General features: G+C 41.8%; 1 protein-coding gene across 7 annotated transcripts in view; it reads right to left on the bottom strand.

Moving 5' to 3' along the window:
• Positions 1-22674, bottom strand: part of runx1t1 (RUNX1 partner transcriptional co-repressor 1) — a 105787-nt gene that overhangs the window by 12460 nt on the left and 70653 nt on the right. For 6 of the 7 annotated variants that reach the window (XM_072570256.1, XM_072570251.1, XM_072570257.1 and 3 more), the window contains exons 8-10: positions 20791-20989; positions 20072-20137; positions 13865-14055 (exon numbers count right to left, since the gene is read on the bottom strand). In XM_072570256.1, the coding sequence (XP_072426357.1) occupies positions 13865-14055; positions 20072-20137; positions 20791-20989 (456 nt within the window). The remainder of the gene's footprint in view (positions 1-13864; positions 14056-20071; positions 20138-20790; positions 20990-22674) is intronic. The other variant, XM_072570258.1, reaches the window with a different exon arrangement.

Genomic DNA, 22674 nt, shown 5'->3' with positions numbered 1-22674 from the left:
GTGGGCAATTCTGGCGAGGCACCACTTCTTGTTAGACTTTAATAGCCTTGAAAATATGGCGGTTTGCCTATTCTTTGAACAGCTAAATAGTACATGTGCTGACATCGGATGGAATATGTTCACATCTGAGTTTTTGTTTTGAATGTCGTTGGAGTATCACATTCTAAGTGAATGGCGGCTGTTTAATCAAACTCACTGGAACTTGTCGATGTTGTACAGAAGAGATAATTTATTTGTTACTGAATATCCAGTCGCTGGTTTGTGCTCACAGTCATGGTATTAATATATAATTTGTATTGATATTAAAGGCCTGTTTTGATGCTGTTGATCAACAATGTTCCTGTTTATATTGATGGTTGGAGTTGCAGCAATGGTGGTGCCTTTGAAAGTTGGGGGCAATGATTTGGGTTCTCTAGTTTAAGGTACAACTAGATCAAGTGAAGGAAAAATGAGATTCAGCTCCAACATCTCAAACTCCAAAGATTGGGATTTTCCTGAAAGAGACAGGAATCCATACTGCAAACCACTGTCCAAAAGTGTCTTCTAAACTTTTGTTATGGAGAGCTGGGGGTATGGGAAGGAATCCAGGCTGAGCCAGCAATTGATATGGACAGATGGCAAAGCCAGCAAGATAGAAACCAGCCTCACTTACAGTGACAGTTCACTGTGCAGTTGTTACCATTACCACCAAACCATATCCCAATTCAACCCCATATCCTCTTATATGCCACTCTCCCCCCTGCATTCTTCATGCTTTTGCAATACCCAATATACATACACAGCCAATGAGCTATTACCAGATCTTTGAAATAAAGCTGAAATTGGCAATATAAATGGAGACATTAAAAATATCATTTGAAATCTGAGTTTAAAACCTCTCAAAAACTGTCCATCAACCACAGCCATTCACACAATCAATAACAGAAATTTTCATTCACTTCATACCTTTTAAGCTTGTGGCAATAATAAAAAAAGCCACTGAAAAAACCACAAAGAAAGATCAACTATTGCAATGTAACACAGCTGTCAATCAAATAACACTTGCAATCCCCTCTGCAGTTTTGTCAATACGTTGTGTGCTGAACTTGGAGTTCAGCAAAGCATTTAGGATATCTGGAAAAACAGATACATGGCCATCTGTTCAGCCTGCATTTGTTGACACAGTTGCCAGTCAGTCTCTCTATAAATACCGTGCTGAGCTTCTAGAACGATCAATGTACTCACCTCTTGGGTGGCGGTTGTGGAATTAAATCACCACCAAGCAAGTAGGGCAGAGGTGTGTGTAAACTGCATATCTGTAATGCTATCCAATGCCAGCAAAGACTACCACAAATGGGAGTGGGGCAGGAATCCCAGAAGTGGATCCTGCTTAACATTGTTTACAGTCCACTCACCCCAGTTTTGATATAGACAGAGGTTGGGGAAAATCTGGGTTCATATCTACTGAGGTCAACGATCAAGGTTCCCACATAGAATAATATAGGTGAGGCACCAGAAGGCTTATGATACCTTAAACACTATCATATTACAAAAGTCAGCATTTTAGAAAAATACTGAACTCACTCAAAAGGTGGAGGATCTAATAAAGCTTGTTGGGTTCACTCACTGCAGGGAGATGCAGTCATTTTAATTTGTACGCTGGACTCCTTGACAATATAGCATCGTCTTGGGAATGAATGAAAGTTTACCCAAAGTTTGCAACCTTCATGATAGATTTGTAATCAGCTGCATTTTAGTTGATGACTGCAATCGTTGAAAGCTACTAACTTTAGTGACTGATAGAGAACAGTCCTGGGAAAGCAATCTCTTCCTTTTTAATTTTTGTTAAACTGTGCACCTAGAAGTCCACACTTGCTAAAGTTGTAAACAGACAAAGTCCAATTTTGTCGGTCTTTCATTGGAGACTCCATGCCAATTTGTAAGATTTATGCAAAAGTTGCTTTCCAATAAAACTTCATGGGATGGGCTGGATTTTCACAATAATCCAAAACATGCTGGTGTTGACCATTGTGAGATTACCAAAACATTAACAAATTTCTCAAAGTCACCTACTTCTCCAAAACCTTCCAAATGTCTGCAGCTGACTGTGTCCAGGTGTTGGTCAGGTCAGTGTTCTGCTCTACAGGAGAATTTTAACCAAAAGTGCCACGAACCATTGACCTTTTTCTGAAACCACCACAACTCTCAGGCAGCAGAACCTGGTCAGCAATAGTTGCACTAAATGGTTCAGAACAACTTGGGCGAAGAATTCTTTGACAATGGAGAGGAATGAGATCCCCCTCAGTTTGTTCTAAAGTTAGCAAGTTTATCTCTGCTTGTCAGATGAACAATGTAAGCATCTTTAGATTCTTGTGGAATGTTTCTTTGCTTCCACACAGACTGAAAGACTTCAGTGATGCTCTTGACCCAGTTGGGGTGGCAACAGCTCCTGGAGCTTTGACAACATTCCTCATGTCTAACAGCGTGAGAGGATCAAAGTATAGGTATGTGCTAGCCTAACCCTCTTCAACATATTTATCACCATCATGTTGTTTTGTGCCATGCATAATGGCCGCCTAACATCAAAACAGCAGATATTAACTGCATGGGAAGCTGCTCCACCTTAGCCAACCCAAGGTAAAGAGCAAGAACTAACAGCACACCTCATGACTGCCTTTTGTTGATGACTGCGCATGACGGGTAGGTTCAGAGCTGAGTATGCCATGTCGCAGGGACTTATTCTCCAAAGCATGCAACGACTTGGCTGACAATCAATGCAAAGAAAACAGTATTAATGTTCCTGCCCACTCCAGGAAAGCCCAATCCAGAGTAAAAGTTTCAGCCCATGCCCAGAAGCGGTCAGTAATGACAATCTCACTCAGCCTGGTAGCACATGCAATTGGGGGCAGTTTTGGAAATCACTGTTGCGTACAGACCTTAGAGCTCTGGACATTAAATATGCAAAATAGAGGGAGCATTGCATACAAATTAGTATCAGAAGTAGACTATTTTGTCCCTTGAGCCTGGTTCGCCATTCAAGAAGATTACAGCTAATTTGTTTGTAATTCGAATTCCACCTTGCATCCATCTCAATAACTCTGGAGTCCCCTGTCTGTCAAGATTCTTTCCACTTCTATTTTAAAATATTCAATGACACTTTTTCATTGCCTTCTGTGTGTTGCTATGGGCCAAATTTTACATTATTTTGGCTAAGTGCATGTTGCTTTGAATGTTTTAGAGGGTTTGTACCATATCTTGCCAAACTCACCTTAATAACTTCCTATATTCTCCCTATCCAATTCCAAACCCATTCTGGGAACAACATTCTATGGCTGGGATATCTCAGAACTGACTGGCATCCCTAGCACATATGCCATCTTTAAAAGGTTACTGTGCACCTAAACAAACAGTGTCAGCCTGTAGCTGCCCTGCCATTTCCTGGCATTTACCTCATTATGCAACCAAGGAAAAGCCAGTGCCCTGCTTTATGGGCAGAATCCTGGAGATCCTGCTGGATGGGATGGTGCACAGCTGAATATCCTCTTCCGCAAGACCGACAGAAGAGGCCTCAGCACTGGATCATGCCAGCATTGGCCAAGGGTGCCACCCAGCTCATGGCAGTGACAGCCAGCAGGAGGAAAGCCCAACAGTATGAGAATAAGGTCAATATCCTTCTATATTCTGCAAGAAAAAGAACCTATACCTTATTGCCAATACCTCACACACCATTTACCCACCAAATCTCAAGCTAGATCACTCACTCAATTCACAACCTACCCAACCCCTGACAGCTTGAAGTTTGCATGCTCACTGTGCTGCTTACTTACTTTCTTTGGACACCCCCCCATCTGCATAAACAATAATAGCCATGCCACTCACTTGTATCTCTGTTAATACTTTTCTCTCTCTCTCTTCCCCACCCCCTCAATCAGGAAGAAACCCATCCATCAAACGTTGGGTGGCTGCCCAACGTTCTGTTCCTCACTCCTTATGTGGAAAGTATCTTGTCTCTGATCACAACTGAGTGGCTAACTGATCATGTCCAAGCTCCTGGAATAATACTGGACACTGCTCTTGATGCATTGTGCAGGGGTCCCCCAACTGAAGGTTATCCCCTTCGACTTGACTGAGGATTTCTGACAATGACAAGCTTCATGGTTTTTGTCAGTATAAAACGTCAAAGCAAGTAATCAGTACTGAAAGCCTGGTATCTCTGGCTAAAGGATGTAAGGTGCAACAAGGCAAGGTAGGGATGCTGTGAGTATCCAGGTGGTCTCACAGTCTGTGAGCACTAGAAAAGCAAGTGAAGAGCTGGAGAACTGGCTAGGTCCAGTCCATGAGCTGATGCTTGTCCCTGAGTGCACAGTGTCCTTGCAGAAGCATTATAGCGACAGTTGTCAGTGCAGCCACGAAGTACAGATGCATAACGTACATGGGACTAAGCATGCCATGAAGGTCCCTTAGATGATGACCCAGGTCAGATGCCAATGTCTGTGGTTGTGGAGTGCATGTGGCAGGTGTCCATGGGATATACCCTGAAGCACTGCCTTCTGTGGTAGAAAATTCCAATACCGCTGCTCTGTGTCTAACTTTGAGACAAGTGTCGAGTTGAAGTTGCCAGACATCTACTCTGACCTCCATGGAGAGAACTCTCCACATCAACCTGTTCAGTGTTTGGTAGCACAGGAGGCTCAACATTAAAGTGGTGATTGCAAGGTTTGTAGCTCAGGTTGAGGTTTAGGGTGTAGGTTTGCTCGCTGAGCTGTAGGTTTGATATCCAGACGTTTCATTACCTGGCTAGGTAACATCAGTGGCGACCTCCAAGTGAAGCAAAGCTGTTGTCTCCTGCTTTCTATTTATATCTTACAACCTGATGGGACCAACACCCCACGATTCTACGGACTACCAAAAATCCATAAACCAGGAGCCCCCCTCAGACCCATATTCTCACTACCCGGAACACCAACTTAAAGACTGGCCAAAGAACTACACACAAGACTGAAATACCCAGTAGAAGAGTCACAGCACTCCATCCACTCCACCCAGGAATTCCTAAAAATCATCAAAAACACCAAAATAGAGGAAGACGAAGCAATGATCTCATTCGACGTAATTGCACTATTCACCTCCATCAACATCGACCTGGCAAAGGAAACACTTGCCACACTTTTAGAAGAGACCACTCACTCTCTCACTCACACACACCAACCACCATCAATCACATTACCAACGAAAACATCATGAAGCTCGTGGACCTGTGCCTCACCACCCACTTCACCTTCAACAACATAATCTCCAAACAAACCAATGGCACACCCATGGGATCTCCGCTATCAGGATTCATAGTAGAAGCGGTAATGCAAAGACTAGAACAAACAGCCCTACCAACCATCAAACTAAAAATCTGGGTCCGCTACGTAGATGACACCTTTGTCATCACAAAATGAAACAAGATAGAAGAGACATTTAACTTCATCAACAACACCCTCACAGGCATAAAGTTCACCGAGGAGGAAGAAACCGACAACAAACTCACATTCCTGGATGTCACAGTCGAAAGAAAGGACAACGGAAACCTGCATATAAAGAAAATCGACAAACACTGACCAAATACTTAACTACACCAACAACCATCCCAACACACACAAACGAAGCTGTATCAGAACACTATTCCAACGAGCCACCACACACTGCACCACAGACGAACTTCGGAAAACAGAGGAGAACCACCTATACAACGTATTCAAGAAGAATGGATACTCAGAAAATACTGTCCGCAGATTCCTCAAGAACAAACCACAACAAGCAGACCAAACACAGCCAGAAACCCTAAACCATCTTCCATACATCAAAGAAGTTTCAGAAATGACAGCCAGACTACTAAGACCCCTTGGAATCCTAGTAGCACACAAATTCACCAACACTCTCAAACAAAAACTAACAAACTTAAAAGACCCAGTACAACCCATGGACAAAACCAACATCATCTACAAAATTCCATGCAAAGACTGCCACAAACACTACGTAGGAGAAACAGGAAGAAAGTTAGCCACAAGGATACATGAACACCAGCTAGCCACAAAAAGACACGACCCCCTCTCCCTCATAGCCCTACACACGGAGGGAAAAAAACCACCATTTCGATTGGGACAACACATCAATCCTGGGACAGGCTAAGCAAAGACATGCCAGAGAATTCCTAGAGGCCTGGCACTCCAACCACAATGCCATAAACAAACGTATAGATCTAGATGCCATCTATCAATCCCTCTGAAAACGAACAGGAAATGACATCACCACAAACCCCAGGAATCCCATCCAGGAGAAAGATATAAATAGAAAGCAGGAGACAACAGCTTCACTTCATTTGGAGGTCGCCACTGATGATGTTACCTCGCCAGGTAATGAAACATCTGGATATCAAACCTACAGCTCAGCGAGGAAACCTACACCCTAAATTAACATGGTGAATTGTGGTATTTAACAAGCTAGAATTTCTCTTATTTGGCAATATTGGCTTAGTGGTATTAACACTAGACAATAAATCCAGAAACTCAGCTAATGCTGTGAGGACCCAGGTTCAAATCTCACCACAGCAGATGTTAAAATTTGAATTAAATAACAAAAAAAAAACAAATCTGGAATTCAGAGTCTAATGGTGACCAAGGAGCCATTGTCTATCGTTGGGAAAAATCCATCCGGTTCACCAATGTCCTTCAGGGAAGGAACTCTGCCATCCTCATCTGGTCGAGCCTCCATGTGATTCTCGAGACAAGCTGGAGGCAGCCATTTTGTCCTTCAAGCCTGCTCTGCTATTCAATAAGATCTTGACTTATGCTTTCCTTCAATGCCACATGTCCCTTGTTGCCTTTAAAATCTAAAAATTTATTTTCCTCTTTTAGAACATGTTCAGTGACTTGGCCTCCACTGCCTTCTGTGGTAGAAAATTCCAATACCCTTCAGTCTTAAATAGTCAACCTTTATCCTGAGACTGCTCCCCTAGTTCTACACTCTCCACCACGAAAGACAACCTCCCGGAATCTTCTCTGTCCAGCCCTGTTAGAATTTTCTGTTTCAATTTTATATGTTTCAATCAAATCCCTCCCATCTTTCTCGTGAACAGCCACATTCAAACCAATTTCTCCTCATAGGACAGCCCTGTCAACCCCAGTATCAGCTTAGTCAATCTCTGCTTCACTCAATGCTGTGTATATCCTTTCTTAGGTAGGTAAGCGAAAACTACAAGCAATAGTCCAGGTGTGGTCTTACTGAAGTCTTATGTAACTATTGCAAGACATCCTTACGTCTGAACTCAAAACCTCTTGGAATCAAAACCAATACACTTTTTACTTTTCTGACTGCTTGCTGCACCTGCCTGTTTATTTTCACTGACTGATGCAGAAGGACACCCAGATCCCTTTGTATATTAACATTTGCCAATCTTTCACCATTTAAATACTTCAGTGGCTTTTTTGTTCTCACACCAAAATGCATAACTTCACATTTAGCCACATTGTACTGCATCTGATAACTGTGTGCCCACTGACACAGCTTGTGCAAATTACCTTGAAGCCTCCTCACATCTTGCTCACAACTCTCAATCTTGCCCAGTTTTGTGTCAACAGCAAACCTGGAAATACTGCACTTGGTTCCCTCAGCTAAATCACATATATAAAATATAGGGAATAATTGGGACCCAAGCTCCAATTCTTCCAATACCCCACAAGTCACTGCCTACCATTCACTTATTCCCACTCTGGTTAGTGAACAGGAAACAATCTTCAATCCACACTGATAATTTGCCTCCTCCCCCATATACTTTAACTTTGCCCATTAAGCTTTTATGAGGGATCCTATCAAATGCCTTCTGAAAATCCAAATACACCTTTTCCACAGATTCCCCCTTGTCTATTCTATGAATTTGACATCCTTAAAAAGTAGATTTCTGAAGCATGATTTGCCTTTCATTAGGAGAAAGTGAAGACTGCAGATGCTGGAGATCAGAGCTAAAAGATGTGTTGCTGGAAAAGCGCAGCAGGTCAGGCAGCATCCAAGGAGCAGGAGAATCGACGTTTTGGGCATAAGCCCTTCTTCAGGAATGAGGAGGGTGTGCCAAGCTAGCTAAGATAAAAGGTAGGGAGGAGGGACTTGGGGGAGGGGCTTTGGGAATGCGATAGGTGAAAGGAGGTTAAGGTGAGGGTGATAGGCCGGAGAGGGGGTGGGGGCGGAGAGGTCGGGAAGAAGATTGCACGTCAAGAAGGCGGTGCTGAGTCCGAGGGTTGGGACGGAGATAAGTGGGGTGGGGGGATGAAATCCGCATTCATCCCTTGTGGTTGGAGGGCTCCTCCTCATTCCTGAAGAAGGGCTTATGCCCGAAACGTCAATTCTCCTGCTTTGCCTTTCATTAACCCATTTGGCTTTGTTCAATCCTACAAATGTTTTCCCGTTGTTATCATATCTTGTATAACAGACTAACATTTTCTACACGACTGATGTTAGGCTAACTGGTCTGTAATTCCCAGCTTTTTTCCCCTCTTCGTTTCCACACATACATCCTGCTAATCAGACTGTTCCTGTCAGTTATGATAATGTATTATCCCCTACACCAGGAGTGGTTATCTTCTGCAATGACCTCTGATGTGCAACCTTATCAAATACCTTCCTGAAATCCAAATGTATTTTGTCCAGAAGTTTTTCTTTGTCCACAGTGCATGTTATTCTTCCAAATTGAGTCATAGAGATGTATAGCACAGAAACAGACCCTTCAGTCCAACTCGTCCATGCTGACCAGATATCCAAAATAAATCTAGTCTCATTTGCCAGCACTTGGACCATATCCCACTAAACTCTTCCTATTCATATGCCCATCCAGATCCCTTTTAAATTGTAATTGCATCAGCTTCCACCACTTCTTCTGGCAGCTCATTCTATACATGCACCACCCTTTGCATGAAAAAGTTGCCCCTTAGGTCCCTTTTAAACCTTTCCCGTCTCACTCTAAACCTATGCCCTCTCACTCTGGACTCCTCCACCCCAGGGAAAAGACCTGTCTATTTACCCTATCCATGCCCCTCATGATTTTATAAACCTCTATAAGGTCACCTCTCAGTTTCTAACACTCCAGGGATAACAGCCCCTGCCTATTCAGCCTCTCCTTAAAGCTCAAATCCTCCAACCCTGGCAACGTTCTTGTAAATCTTTTCTGAACTCTTTCAAGTTTCCCAACATCCTTCCATTAGGAAGGAGACCAGAATTGCAGACAATATTCTAAACGTAGCCTAACCAATGTCCTGTACAGCCTCAACATGACCGCCCAATTCCTATCCTCAATGTGCTAACCAATAAAGGAAAGCATACCAAATGGCTTCTTCACTATCCTATCTACCTGCGACTCCATTTTCAAGGAGCTTTGAACCTGCACTCCAAAGTCTCTTTGTTCAACAACACTCCCCAGGACCTTACCATTTGCCCTGATTTGCCTTTACAAAATAAAGCACCTCACATTTATCTAAATTAAAAAGCATCTGCCACTCCTCGGTCCATTGGCCCATTTGATCAAGATCTCGTTGTACTCTGAGCTCACTTTCTTTGCTGTCTACTACACCTCCAATTTTGGTGTCATCTGCAAACGTATTAACTATACCTCCTCCTATCTTCACATCTAAAATCATTTATATAAATGATGAAAAACAGTGGACCTAGCACCACTACTTGTCACACTCCTTCTTTCTGTGTCATCCCAAGAAGTATATCTACTTTCACTGGAGTTATTAGAAGTTGCTGAAGATCAGATGAAAAGGCAAAATACCCAACACGGAGCCATACATCCAAGCTGGAACGGCAAGAACACACACTATAGTGAGATTGTCTTCCCGCCTCAGGCGACTCTCTGTGTGAAGTTTGCACAGTCTCCCTGTGTCTACGTGTGTTTCCTCCGGGTGCTCCGGTTTCCTCCCACAGTCCAAAAATGTGCAGGTTAGGTGAATTGGCCATGCTAAACTGCGCGTAGTAATAGGTGAAGGGGTAAATGTAGGAGTACGGGTCTGGGTGGTATAAACTTCGGCGGGTTGGTGTGGACTTGTTGGGCCGAAGGGCCTGTTTCCACACTGTAAGTAATCTAATCTAAACTGGTCTTGTCATGTAACTTAGAATGCCTGACACTCTCCTACCAAAGCAAATCTTCTATAGTGACCATGGTTCCAGAGTGCATTCTCATGGTAGCTAAACAAAGACACCTCTGAATAATTTGCTGAGTAGTTTTGATATTGACTTAGCATTCTCAGAAAAGGTCAACCAGGATCATTGCACCTGGCATAACCATATAAAAATAAAGTTGATGGGCTTTCTCTGAAAGCAAATTGTAAGAAGAGGAAATCTCAAGTAACAATCGCCCAAAAGGCACCCATTTGCACCATCCTATTGTGGAGGAACAGTCCGTTCCAGGGGTTGTTACGTTGGGTTGTTCCAAATTATTAGTAATATTCAATACTGCCTTAAAATATAAAGGTAGGAGCAAGATTAGGCTATTCAACCCAGTGAGCCTGCTCTGCCATTCATTATGATCATGGCTGATCACCAAGCTCAATACCTTAACCCTGCCCGTGCCCCTGCACCCACCCACCCCCCCTCCCGCCACCATATTCCTTGATCCCATTAGCCACAAGAGCTATCTGCCTCCTTCTTGAAAACATTCATTGTTTTGGCCTCATCTATTTTCCATGGTAGTGAGTTCCACACACACACACCACTCTGTGTGAAGAAATATCTCCACATCACAGTCCTAAATGTTCCACCGTGTATCTTTAGACTGAGACTTCCAGCTCTGCACATTCCCTGCCATCGGGAACATCCTTCCTGCATCTAACCTGTCCAGTCCTGTTAGAATTGTATAGATTTCTAGGAGACTTAAACATTTGCTCTCCAGAAACAGAGTGGGGCTTGTTTAAATGTTTTCAACAGATCACTCAGAACAGTTTGAATTGAAAACTTTAGACTATGGGATAGAGTTAGTCAGGGAAGAAAGTTGCCAAGTTTGGGCTATGTGCCAGTAGGATACTTAGGAGCAATTAGAGAATCCCCACCCCAAAGAGGCACCACTTTTAGGAATTGGGAGAAATTCAGGGTGCCAGGAGATACACTTAAATGTTGGAGCACGGCTTCAGGAAAAGCCCAAGAAACATTGGGAACTCAGAAGAAACCAATAATAATTTAGTGCAGCTGAGAACAATGGTGAAGGTATCCCACAGACAGCACTTTCTTTATGCAGTTGAACAAGATCAGAGTTTGGAGAAACTAGGGGGCAGTATCAGCTTGGTGAAGCCAGCCGTCTGTCAATGGACAAACTGAAATTATGATTGGAAGTAGGTACTAGAATTCTGTTCTTAGAATCCAGGGGAGCTCAGTTCCATCAAGAGAGTGCACTGCTGGTACATGGTTGAGGCAGTTCATAGCAGCTTTTGAAGTGGATCCAAAACTAGGTCTTTAAAGGAGAAGAAATTGCAATCCTTTGTTAAAGCTTGAAGAGATGTAGAACTTGGGGGCTGCTGAGAAATCTGTAGGATCTGTCTGGACCATAACTGCTATTTGATGTGCTCTGTGGCATCTTCAACCACAGTATTTCTTCATGTAAATTCAAATAAGATGCAAGAATACAAAGAACACATCTAGTGGACTGTAGTACTGTTCTAGTCTTACGTCGTAAAGTTTGTTGTTGTTGTTTGTTCAAACCTATGGAATCTTACTGTTTTATTCTCATAATAAATAACTGGAATCAAACATTTTGTTTACTTCTAAATAAAAAGTTACAATTCCCTGGCCAGATCATAACATCAATTTGGCAGTCTGGATTGGATCACAACACTAGCCTATTGGCAGTAGAGCCTCCTATGCCCCTTAACACCTATGAATAACAATACTGTCATCTTCACCTTGAAAGATGAACTAAAACTTGCAATCAATGAACAGTTCTGCCCTTTCTTTTTCAGATGTTGATGGTGTGTATTAAGAGCAAAACCTGTTTTGATTTCAAATTTTGAGATTTTTTTCTTCTTCAGTGTGAGAACGAGATTAAAAACTCTCTGCCTGCGCAGACATTAAACAGTATACAGTGAGGGAAATGATCTCAACCTCCTAAAATTTAGCCTACTGTAATGATTCAAAACATCTCCAACATTTGGTTTTAATTTATCTGATTCCACAATCATTTTAACATGTAAACATTGCGTAAATACTGAGTTGGAGTAATTGCTGCAAGATGCATAAAGCACCAATTTTCTTCACTCCTGCATTTAGACTGTTGATATTTTAAGGTCTTTTGCTTAAGAATCATATGCTATATATTAAACGCTAATATAAAGATGATAACTATTCTCCAGTCACTACAAGAAGCCTTCATTAGCATTCCAGAGTCACAACTCTAATTGTTAATTTTCACTAAGCACCTAATGACCCTGCACTGTCTATAACAGCTATTGGGCACCCTGCTGTTGCTGATGGCTGGCTTTTTGACTTCTTAGCTTCAAAACACTTACTGACAGGGGTTTTAGCAGTAGTTATCAACATTTTATTTTAAATAGAAGCTTCTCAATTGAATTTGCCAGTTTGCACGACTTTTGCTATCGGCAACTTTGAGGAAGATAACTTCATATTTTATGCCACTAATCCCCAACAGTTCAGGTTTCTAGTGAATACTGTAAACCACAGCAGAATGATTTAAATTTGATTTTCAATGAAAATAATGTTCTCCAACATCAACTATAAAGTGAAATAAAATTTAGTTGAAACTTGTCCAATATTCTATCAATATAAATACTATACATTTCTAATCTATTTTAAGTGCAAATAGGACAGGAAGAGGTTGCTTATTCAGGCTTTCACCCATCTCTGAAATCCCAATCCCTTTCTTCTTTCAAAAATAATCAGCCCATAAACATAATTATTTAACATAATAATAATTCAAAATACAATAAAAAGAGTCATAAACAATCCTGCTCACTTGGGCCATTATTAACTGAATCAGGAAAAAAAAGTAAAAGCTGATGCCAGAAATAATGACTTGGGAATTCAAAACTTTGGTACTTTGCAATAAGTCGTTGGGGGTGAAAGTGATTATAATCAGTTGCAATAATCTGTCTCAAAGTGAAAAGCAGCCTGGTTGACACTGAACTTCATCTTAAATTGACTGAGTTGGATTTGGAAAATACATTAAGATGTCTGACTGTACACCCATTTTGTTTTTCATTGATGTCAAGCTGTGCTCTTGGCAATGCCACTTTAACCGTTTTCAACACTTTTGATTTGTTGCGACTTTACACAGAATCATCACTACAAATGCTTTGGCGAGACTGGGCTTCCTTCCATACCTCAAACTGAATGTCTGCAATGATACTCTGGCTCAACTAGCATGGCAAGACTTATTGTGCAGTTTTGAGCATGTGGAATAGCCAACAAGAAGAAAGTGACTACACGTCAGAGGATCACACTCCAATGTATTGAGAAGTCAAAACAGGAAAAGCAAAATGCAGGCCTGAATCTCTCGTCTGCTGAATGGAGGCCTGCTTACTATCTGCAGCAGCCACTGTTCTGACACAAAGAGAAATCCCCAGCCTAGGTTTTAAACTCATACTGTTGCGCATTCTTATGCCATCGGCCTTGGTTGTGGTAGTCAGCAACCTCATTCTGAAGAAAGGCAACTGACAGAAAGACAAGAATCCAGTAAATTCAGGTAATGTGCTAGTTTTGAACCCTTCGCTCACACTCCCACTGTGTTTCTGATTGAAGTTTGTCAAAAGAAGAGTGATTTATGATGTGGGTGTTTTCCCACATACCCAGGAACACCTCACATTTGATTTCTCTAACAAGAATTGGAAGTAACGGGAGATTCTACCTCACTGGAATCCTCCTGCTGGTTGATAATTGCAAGCGCATCTTCAGCAGCTTGCCTTTTTGCATCTGCCACAGTGCGCTCCATTTTGGCTCTCTCTGTAGCAATCATGTCATGGGCCTTCCTCTCGGCTTCAGACACAGCTTTCTGCAACTCAGACATTGCCTGGCGCTTCACTTCATTCACAGCCTCTTCTGTAAAAAAAAACACAAAATGCCTAATAAGTTCACACATTCTGTCCAATCCAGTTATCCCCAAAATAACAGGGAGTCACTCAAAAAATATCTTCCATTAAAAATTAACTGGCGCAATTATCAAAAAGATAGCACACTCCTCCCCAATTACTTTTGTCCATTATAATTTCCTCACTTACAAAAGCTAAGTGACAATGATTAATGTAATATTTAATAAGAACTAATTATTAGCTGGTATATTGCACAAATTAACACCCTATTAGAACTGATTATGCCATGTTTTATGGAAGTGTTTCACTATCTGCTTAATATATTTTTTCATGCTATTTTGTTGACTTAGGAATAAAACACTGAAAATTATTTGATCATGAGTATATACCTTCTCTGGTGCAGAAAGTATGGAAATATATAAGAATAAAAAATTCTCTATGCTTATCATTAACCTACCAATGTGAGCTGCACACCACACTGTGGCTTTAGTAAGGTATGTATGCTTTCATATCATTTATTAAAATACAACTTAAAAACTTTGTAAGATTGCCAGATGCAATACGTACTTACACTTAATATTAACCAGAGTTTGGGCTGTTTCATACTCCTAGCACATATCATATGGAAATATTACTTTGATATATACTTCAATTCGAAATGTAGGCAATGCACATACCTGTCTACCCTGAAAAATGGCCTTAAAACCCATACGATTTTCTGCATATAAAGTGGAGCATTTTAAAAATACAGTTTAATTCTGCACATACATGTGTGGTGTATTTTAAAAGAAAATCACCTTCCAACCTCTGTCAATCTTAATGCAAATATTCAAGGTGATTTGAAATTCTCACTCAATGGCAAAACAGAAAAACAATTTTGCTTACGATCAGAACTGTAGCTTGACTAATTGTCTATGTAAATCAGGCAATTTATATTAAAATTATGCATTTCCATTCGAGCCTCACTGGCACATGGGATCAGTAAAGAGATTTGGTGGGATGTCAGTAATGTGCTTGAATAATTCCTGCAAATTACGAATAAGCATTCAACTTTTCCTCAAAACTACAATTCTAAACAGGCAAACCTTATGCGACAATGTGTTTATTTTTCTAAAGTCAGCACATCAACATAAATTTAAAAATATACCACTTGGACCATTTTAAGATTCAGCACCTAACACCAAAAAAAAATTCAATATCCAATTTTTGTTTAAGACATACACATTAATTGTCAAACTAAAAATGAACAAAATTATTCATCTTCTCAGAAATGGCAAGATAAATAAAATGAATGTGAAATAGTCTGGTTATACAGGAATCTGGACCTCATTATATAAAAAAAGCACGAGAAAGGGCATCCTAACACAAACAAGTTACCTGCAGTCATAGAATAAATATTTTGATAATGAAAGTAATCAAGTTTACAGAGTTTTGCTTTTTAGAATTTTCTCTGCTTGTGTTTCTCCCAATCCTGCTGCAGTAATTCATACACACGCTGGGAGCCCTTCTACACCTTATCCATAATGTGCATTCTTTGCAAGTGTTAATAAGCTGTACAAAATAGAGATCAGCTAACCTACTAGAGACCGACGATTGAACCTGGGACGTTCCTGATCTCTATCAACTCAGTACCATGCCAGATGGCGACAATACTCAATGAGCCACCAGAGAAATGCAAACGTAGGCCATCGTGCAATAAATTAAATATGCAGTGCACGACAATTATCTTTCTTTGTCTGACAAAAGTAGCATCAAGAGCCTTGTGCAGAAGAACGCTGAAACAAAAGATAATGGGGCGCATCTTTAAACCGCAAAAGCTCATAGTTAGAAATAACAGACAGGCTACGCGGGAGTTCCAGATAACCATATTTGACAAAAATTAAGTTGATCCGTACAATGAAAGGGATTCATTCATTTAATAAAACAGGTAACACTGCACCAATTTCATAACTGCACAGAAATATCCATGTAGAAACAGATTCCATCTTGTCTGTTGGTATTGTTGATGACATCAATTTGTTGGTGTACACTGTATCCTGACATGGACTATTTTCCTAAACTCCCTGTGGGCTAACTGCATAGCCCAGAATCTGGGATGTTACTTACCAGAAGGCGTATAGCAGGGGGTTTCCAAAACCCCCTGTAACTTAAAGTGCAATCCCATCCTGTGGTGGGCTAGCGTTGGACAAAAAAAAAGCTCATCATAGTAAAGAAAGCTGCAGGGGCAGCAATTATTAGCGATGTGATTATCATTCACAGTTGTTGGACATTCTTTCCACTGTGATCTCCCAGATGGGAGAGATCAGCTACTACTATGTGAGATGCAATGCCCACTGACAACACAGTGCTTATATTATCTATGTTCCCGAGATTTGGGAGCATTTAGGGGTTGATGGTGACAAATCTTGTGATAAAATCTAGCTGCTGCTGTCCCTCATGTGAAGCGGAGTATTTGTGGCCCATGTTGAGCTGAAATGAGCATTTGTTCCAGTTGCTATGAATTTGAATCACTCCATTGTTGTCATAATTCTTTCAAGTAGATCTACATCGTGAGACTGACACTTCTGATTTCAGGCTTAATAATAATCGTCTGTGTTGCATGAGACAGACAGTATCCGAAAGGGTGAATTAATACTGTAGATAAGACCATCAGGACTGTTCAGGGAGAAGCTAAACAGTGCCCTCCAAGAATTGTGTAGCATGTCCTAAACAGTGCTTCAGATTCTTTTTGATTTTATGAGTATGTGGCTAAAGTAGTAATGTGCAATATCACTTTAATATAATATCTCACAAGAGAGAGTCACTACCTTAGATGTAATGCAACTGGCCAATATATAACAAATCTTTACTGTTCAATCAAGTCCAAATCTATCTTCTGCTGAGTACATGGTGTGGGCATCCTTCCACACTCATTATCAGAAACCAGATTAGTACAAAGAAGAAAGATCGGCTCCAGCAAATAGAATCATGATATGTTTGCAGTGCAGACAAGCAACATTACAACAATCTGTATCAATGCTAAGCTCTGCCCATATTAAACCGAAGATGGTACTTTCAGTATGAGGTGTGCAAGTACATTTCCACCCTTGCCATTGTAGCAAAACTGCTCTTGTTAAAGTTACAAATGTGATTATGACAAAACTAAGGATCCATCCTTACTTTTGGGGCAGCAAAATGGCTTAGTGATTAGCATTGGCCCGTCACAGCCTTGGGTAACTCCCTGTGTGGTGTCTGTACATTTTCTCAGTGTCTGTGTGGGCTTCCAGGTGCCCCAGTTTCCTCTCAAAGTCCAAAGATGTGCAGGTTAGGGTGGATTGGCCACGCTAAATTGTCCATAGTGTCCAATGATGTGCAGGCTAGTGGATTAGTTATGGGAAATGCAGGGTTACAGGGATAGAGTAGGGGATGGGTCTGGATGGGATGCTCTTTGGACAGTCAGAGCAGACTCAATGGGTCGAATGGCCTGCTCCCCCAGTGTAGGGATTCTATGTTTTTCATCTTTCTTAACCTTTTCGCAGCCTTTGAATAGGTTGGTTACACCATCAGCCTTCAATGGACATTCACTTGGGTGGGACTGCACTCTTATGGTTCCATCCTTATTTAATTGTAACTGGAAAATCATTTGCAATTGTTTCTCTTCTTGCCTCCCTCTGTTACCTTCGATGCTCCTAAGGATGTACCTAAGCCCTTGGGTGACAGTCAGAGCTGTATTTTTCAGGTGTATATTGATGCCACCCACCTTTCTAGCCTCCTCCACAGTTGCTAAATTATCAAACACCTGGTCTGACATCTAGTACAAATTGAGCAAAATTTTTCTGACTTAAAACTGGAAGTAGAAAGTCATTGTCTTTGTTCCCTGCTACATTCCCCAGACTGAACAGGACAGTTCGCAACCTCCATGTCTTATTTGACCCTGAGGCGCACTTCCAATAAAATACTCATACCATCACTAATGGCAGCTATTTCCACCTCAGTAATATTGTTCAGATTTGCTCTGTCTCAGCTCAGCTGCTGAAACTCCCATTTAAGTTATATTTCACCTTTGACCTTGACTAATCTGCAGGCCTCTTGCGTGACCTCCCACTGTCTGCCCTCAAATAAGGTCATCCAAAACTCTGCCGGCTATGACCTTACCTACACCAAGTCCCATTTGCCCAACAGCATCCTTACAATTCTGGCTTCTGAAGCAAGCCCATTTTAAATTACTCCAAAACTGGTTGCTGCACCTTTAGCTATTGAAACTTTAAGCTCTGAAACTCCCTCTTTAAACCCTCTGCAACTCTCCTCTCACTTTCAAACCTACCCCCTCGACTGTGGCCATCTGCTCGAACATCATCTGAGGAACTTGCTGTCCAATTCGCTCAGTAAAACGTTCTGAAGTGCTTTGGAGTTATGTTGAATGTGCTACACAAATAGAAGTTACAACGGATCATGTTTGATAGTTCATAATCCGCTGATTTAAAACAATTTTCCAGAGCAGCAAAGCAATTAACTGTTGCTGATGTTAACTGCCTAAAATACAAAATGGCCTCATGTGGTCCAGTTGTAGTAACGGTTGACAAAGCGACCAGGGTTCAAGTCCCATCTGCTCCAGAGCTGTGTAATAACATCTCTGAATGGGTTGATACAAAAACTGAGACCCTACCAGTGTAATGTGGATGATCACTGGATGCATTCCTCTTCCAACAAAAATATAGCAAAATGGTTGTTTAACTCAATGACCCATAACTATTCCTAAAACTAAACATTCAGAAAATCAGGAGTGCAATACAATCGCCTCCCTATGATAGTTTTGGCTGCAAGATGGTGGCATTGAACCAGGTAGAAGGCTGGCAGCTGGGGACCCCTGCCAGTTTCCTGTCGTGATGCTGACTAAGTGGAAAGCCAATGTACAACATTCCTGGTCCACTGCCAATTGAAGTCATTAAGTGGGCAATTAATACCCTCTTAAAAGCCACATCTTGACAACACTGTTCTTAACCCAGCGACGAACAGTGGATTCACCATGTGCGAACCTCAGAAAGTTAACCTTACCATGGTTGCTTTGGGCTTCTGGATAAGGTTATTCATTCAAAAGACATTCAACGTCTGTCCAGAGACAGCCAACCCCTTACTCTTGTTGCTGACCCTTCTCTAACAGTAACTCATCTATGTCTAGGCGCATCTGGACTGGGTGGGTGCAATACTGGCAGCTCCACAATGGCACAACTAAACATTGAAAACCTTTGCAGGTCTCCATCGGTGGAATCCCCGCTGCACCGTTAGGGCCTTTAGGAAAGGTTTGCTGCTGTTCAGTTACGCGCCTGATTGACAATGAATGCGAGAGGCTTTCCTGAAAAGAGGTGATGCAGAGATTCTGTGGGTCTCCAGCTGGCAGGCAGTACCCCAGGCACCTCATGTAAACCACCATCCCAAAGTTTTCATGGAATCCTTACACTGTGCAAGCAGGCCACTCAGCCCAACGAGTCCATACTGACCCTCTGAAGAGCATCTCATCCAGACCCACCCAACTACAGTATCCCTGTAACCCTGCACTTTCCATGGCTAATCCACCTAGCTTGCACATCCCTGGACACTAAGCAATTTAGCTTGGCGAATCCACCTAACCTGCCCAGCTTTGGACTGTGGGAGGAAACTGGAGCACCCATAGGAAACCCTTGCTGACAAGGGGAAGAATGTGCAACCTCCACACAGATGGTTACCCAACAGTGGAATTGAACTTGGGTCCCTGACACTGTGAGGCACAGTGCTAACCACTGAACTACCCAGCCTTACATTCCTGTAATTTCACTCCCAAACTCTGGGATGAGCAAAAACTGGCAATCTCACAATTTTGTTCAAGGGAAACTTATGACAGTCTCTTATGACCTCTCAATCCATGGCTTCCACAAAGAGATAAAGTCCAGGTGTTTTTTTTAAGTTAGTGTGGAGAGTGAATAAGAACTCACCATACTGCAATGTGACTGAGATCCATATATCACTACAGACACCCTATTTTTCCCCACTCTCCTTTCTTTAACACTTACCAGCTTTTTTCCATATTTCCTCTGGCAGGTGGCCAGATGGTCTGTGAAGGAACTCCCGATGGGAATCTGGAAAACGAAAAATATATGTGCTGTGATCAAAGTCATTTCTGGGTAAATTCACAAATGCATTTTCAACAGATGATTTCCTCCAATACTAGGTACAGTGTTGGAAACTTCACAAATTGATAGAGTGGAGTATGACAAGTAATACATTTTTTCATTCCATTGTTATCTCTCAGGGAATGTCCAAGAGTGAGGCAGATTAGTTGGAACTGGCTCATTCATGTCAACTATTACAGTGAGAAGCAATAAATGTCCTCCATTTTGTTTTTGATGCTCTGACCAATACAGATATGTACATCAGGCATTAAGTTCAGAAGGAACTGGAAGATTCAGTGAGGATTCATTTGCTTCATATAACTGCAAATATTTTGATCCGTTAAACTGAGGTGTCTATGAGATTGGGAATGGACGGTGAAGACAGAGTGAAGAAGTTGGGACTTCTGTGGTCCAATGACAACATCAGCTGTTTTGTGTAGCCAACACAAAACAATGATTGTGCCACGTCACCCTTTTAGATAAAGGAGGTATAGCGGTGATAGATTTGGGGATGTTACTCTATGATGTGAAGTTGGCACCACATTAACAGTATAATGGCAGCATTATGAGCTTTACTGCACCAAATTAAAGAGTAGGTTATGGTACCTAATGACTGTTACCTAGTTGGGCAGGATCTGTATTCACAGGACTCTGTTGTCTGGAATGGCTGCTGCTGCCACTACCTTTTTTTATATCCTCTGCATCACTGTACCGCCTGATCCAGTAATTGAGCTCCTCACGGTCAGCTTCCTGACATCGTCGAAGGACCGTAAGCGACCGCCTCGTCTTCTCTACCATGTCCATGATACAGTTTAAAAGCTGAAACAACATGTCGAGATATATCTATGAGCCAGTAAATGTAGTCGCATGTTTACATGTAGTAAGATCACATCAGAACTTCATACACAGTCACATGTTAATGATTCCATTATTATTCCCAATTTAAAAGCTAAAACTATTGCCAAGATTTAACAGATTTAAATACCTTTAAAGTGTATGATTGGAGGAGATGCAAACTTTAATTGGGAAGTGAAAGATTACAGTATTCCAAATGAAGCATAGTTACACTGCTAGTATAACATTAAGTTTAATGTATATTTCATATTTTGCATGTTAAGAAAGGAAGATAAATTTTTAGTTTAATTTTCTTAGAGTTAGCCTTGTCAGCTTGGTGACAAGGAATCTGGAGAACAGTTTGTATTTTGATTGCATACATGCTCAATGAGGTTTACAAACGTTGAAGAGATGGGGAATTGAAAAGGCAGAAAAACTGTGTTGCTTAGTGACATGGGTTCAGAGACCCAAAGAGACAAAAAAAGTCCAAAAAAGGAGGCAGTATGCATGAGAAAGTGGATGCTACATTGCTAAACATGGTAGTGGTAAATCCAGCAAGACTGCTGCAATCTGAGTTTCAGGAACTTGGGCTGAAACTGAACGTATTTTTTGGTTAAGTGAGAGTTGTGTTGATTTTATTTTGCTGTTAAGTCGATTAAGTTTTCTCGCCATATCTTCTTATCCAACTCTACTCAGTATCTACTTACTCCACCATCACTATGGCATCCCTTCCAACCCGAATCCTACCAGTCACCATTCAGCTGATATTCTGGAACTAACAGGCATACCTTGCACCCAACCTACTTCAAAAGCCCACTGTGCACCCAGACAAGCAGTCCTCAAGACCATAAGACAGAGGAGTGGAAGTAAGGCCATTTGGCCCATCGAGTTCACTCCGCCATTCAATCATGGCTGATGAGCATTTGAACTCCACTTACTCGCACTCTCCAGATAGCCCTTAATTCCTTGAGAGATCTAGAATTTATCAATCTCTGCCTTGAAGACATTTAACATCCCAGCCTCCACTGTGCTAGACCTGCACTGCATATTTCCTGGTATTTGTCTTGGACATGGCTGACATGGGGAAATTGCTCTCCCACTTTGGAACCTGGGATCCAGAGGTCTTGCTGAATGGGGTGGCACATCCTTATCTCCAGCCAGGAAGAGCTGTTCCCCTTCGCAGCCTGCTTGGAGGTTGCCACCCAGCCTCAGCCATTGCCTTACATTAACACCATCTCTAACTCTGTACCCACCTCCCACTTAGACTCATACACTACTACTATCACTTCTGCCCACCAACATTTTCTCTGGGTTGCTGTCACCCACCCCAATCCCACTAACCCTGCATATGCTCTGTGAAGCCCATTCACTCACTCAGGATACCTCACCACACCAACTTTAACAGCTGTGCCACCCACTTTCATCTCCCTTAATTTCTCTCTTTTCAGAAGGAAAACTGCCCGCAATAGGCACAGAGAGTCAAGACGGGTGGTGGGCTGTGTAATGTTTCTCTTCTCATCCTGTTTGTGGAAGCCACTTTAACTCTGACTGACCCTCGGTTTCGGAGACTGCCCTTGACTGACTGTGCAAGGATCCCTTAAAGATATTGCCTTTGACTTAACGGAGGCCTACAGCCACCCATGTTACACTTCCTACCTTCGTGCCTCTGC

Source organism: Chiloscyllium punctatum, chromosome 5, assembly GCF_047496795.1.
Source record: "Chiloscyllium punctatum isolate Juve2018m chromosome 5, sChiPun1.3, whole genome shotgun sequence".
In the NCBI taxonomy this organism is placed as follows: Eukaryota; Metazoa; Chordata; class Chondrichthyes; order Orectolobiformes; family Hemiscylliidae; genus Chiloscyllium; species Chiloscyllium punctatum.
This window is presented reverse-complemented; position numbering and strand designations above follow the sequence as displayed.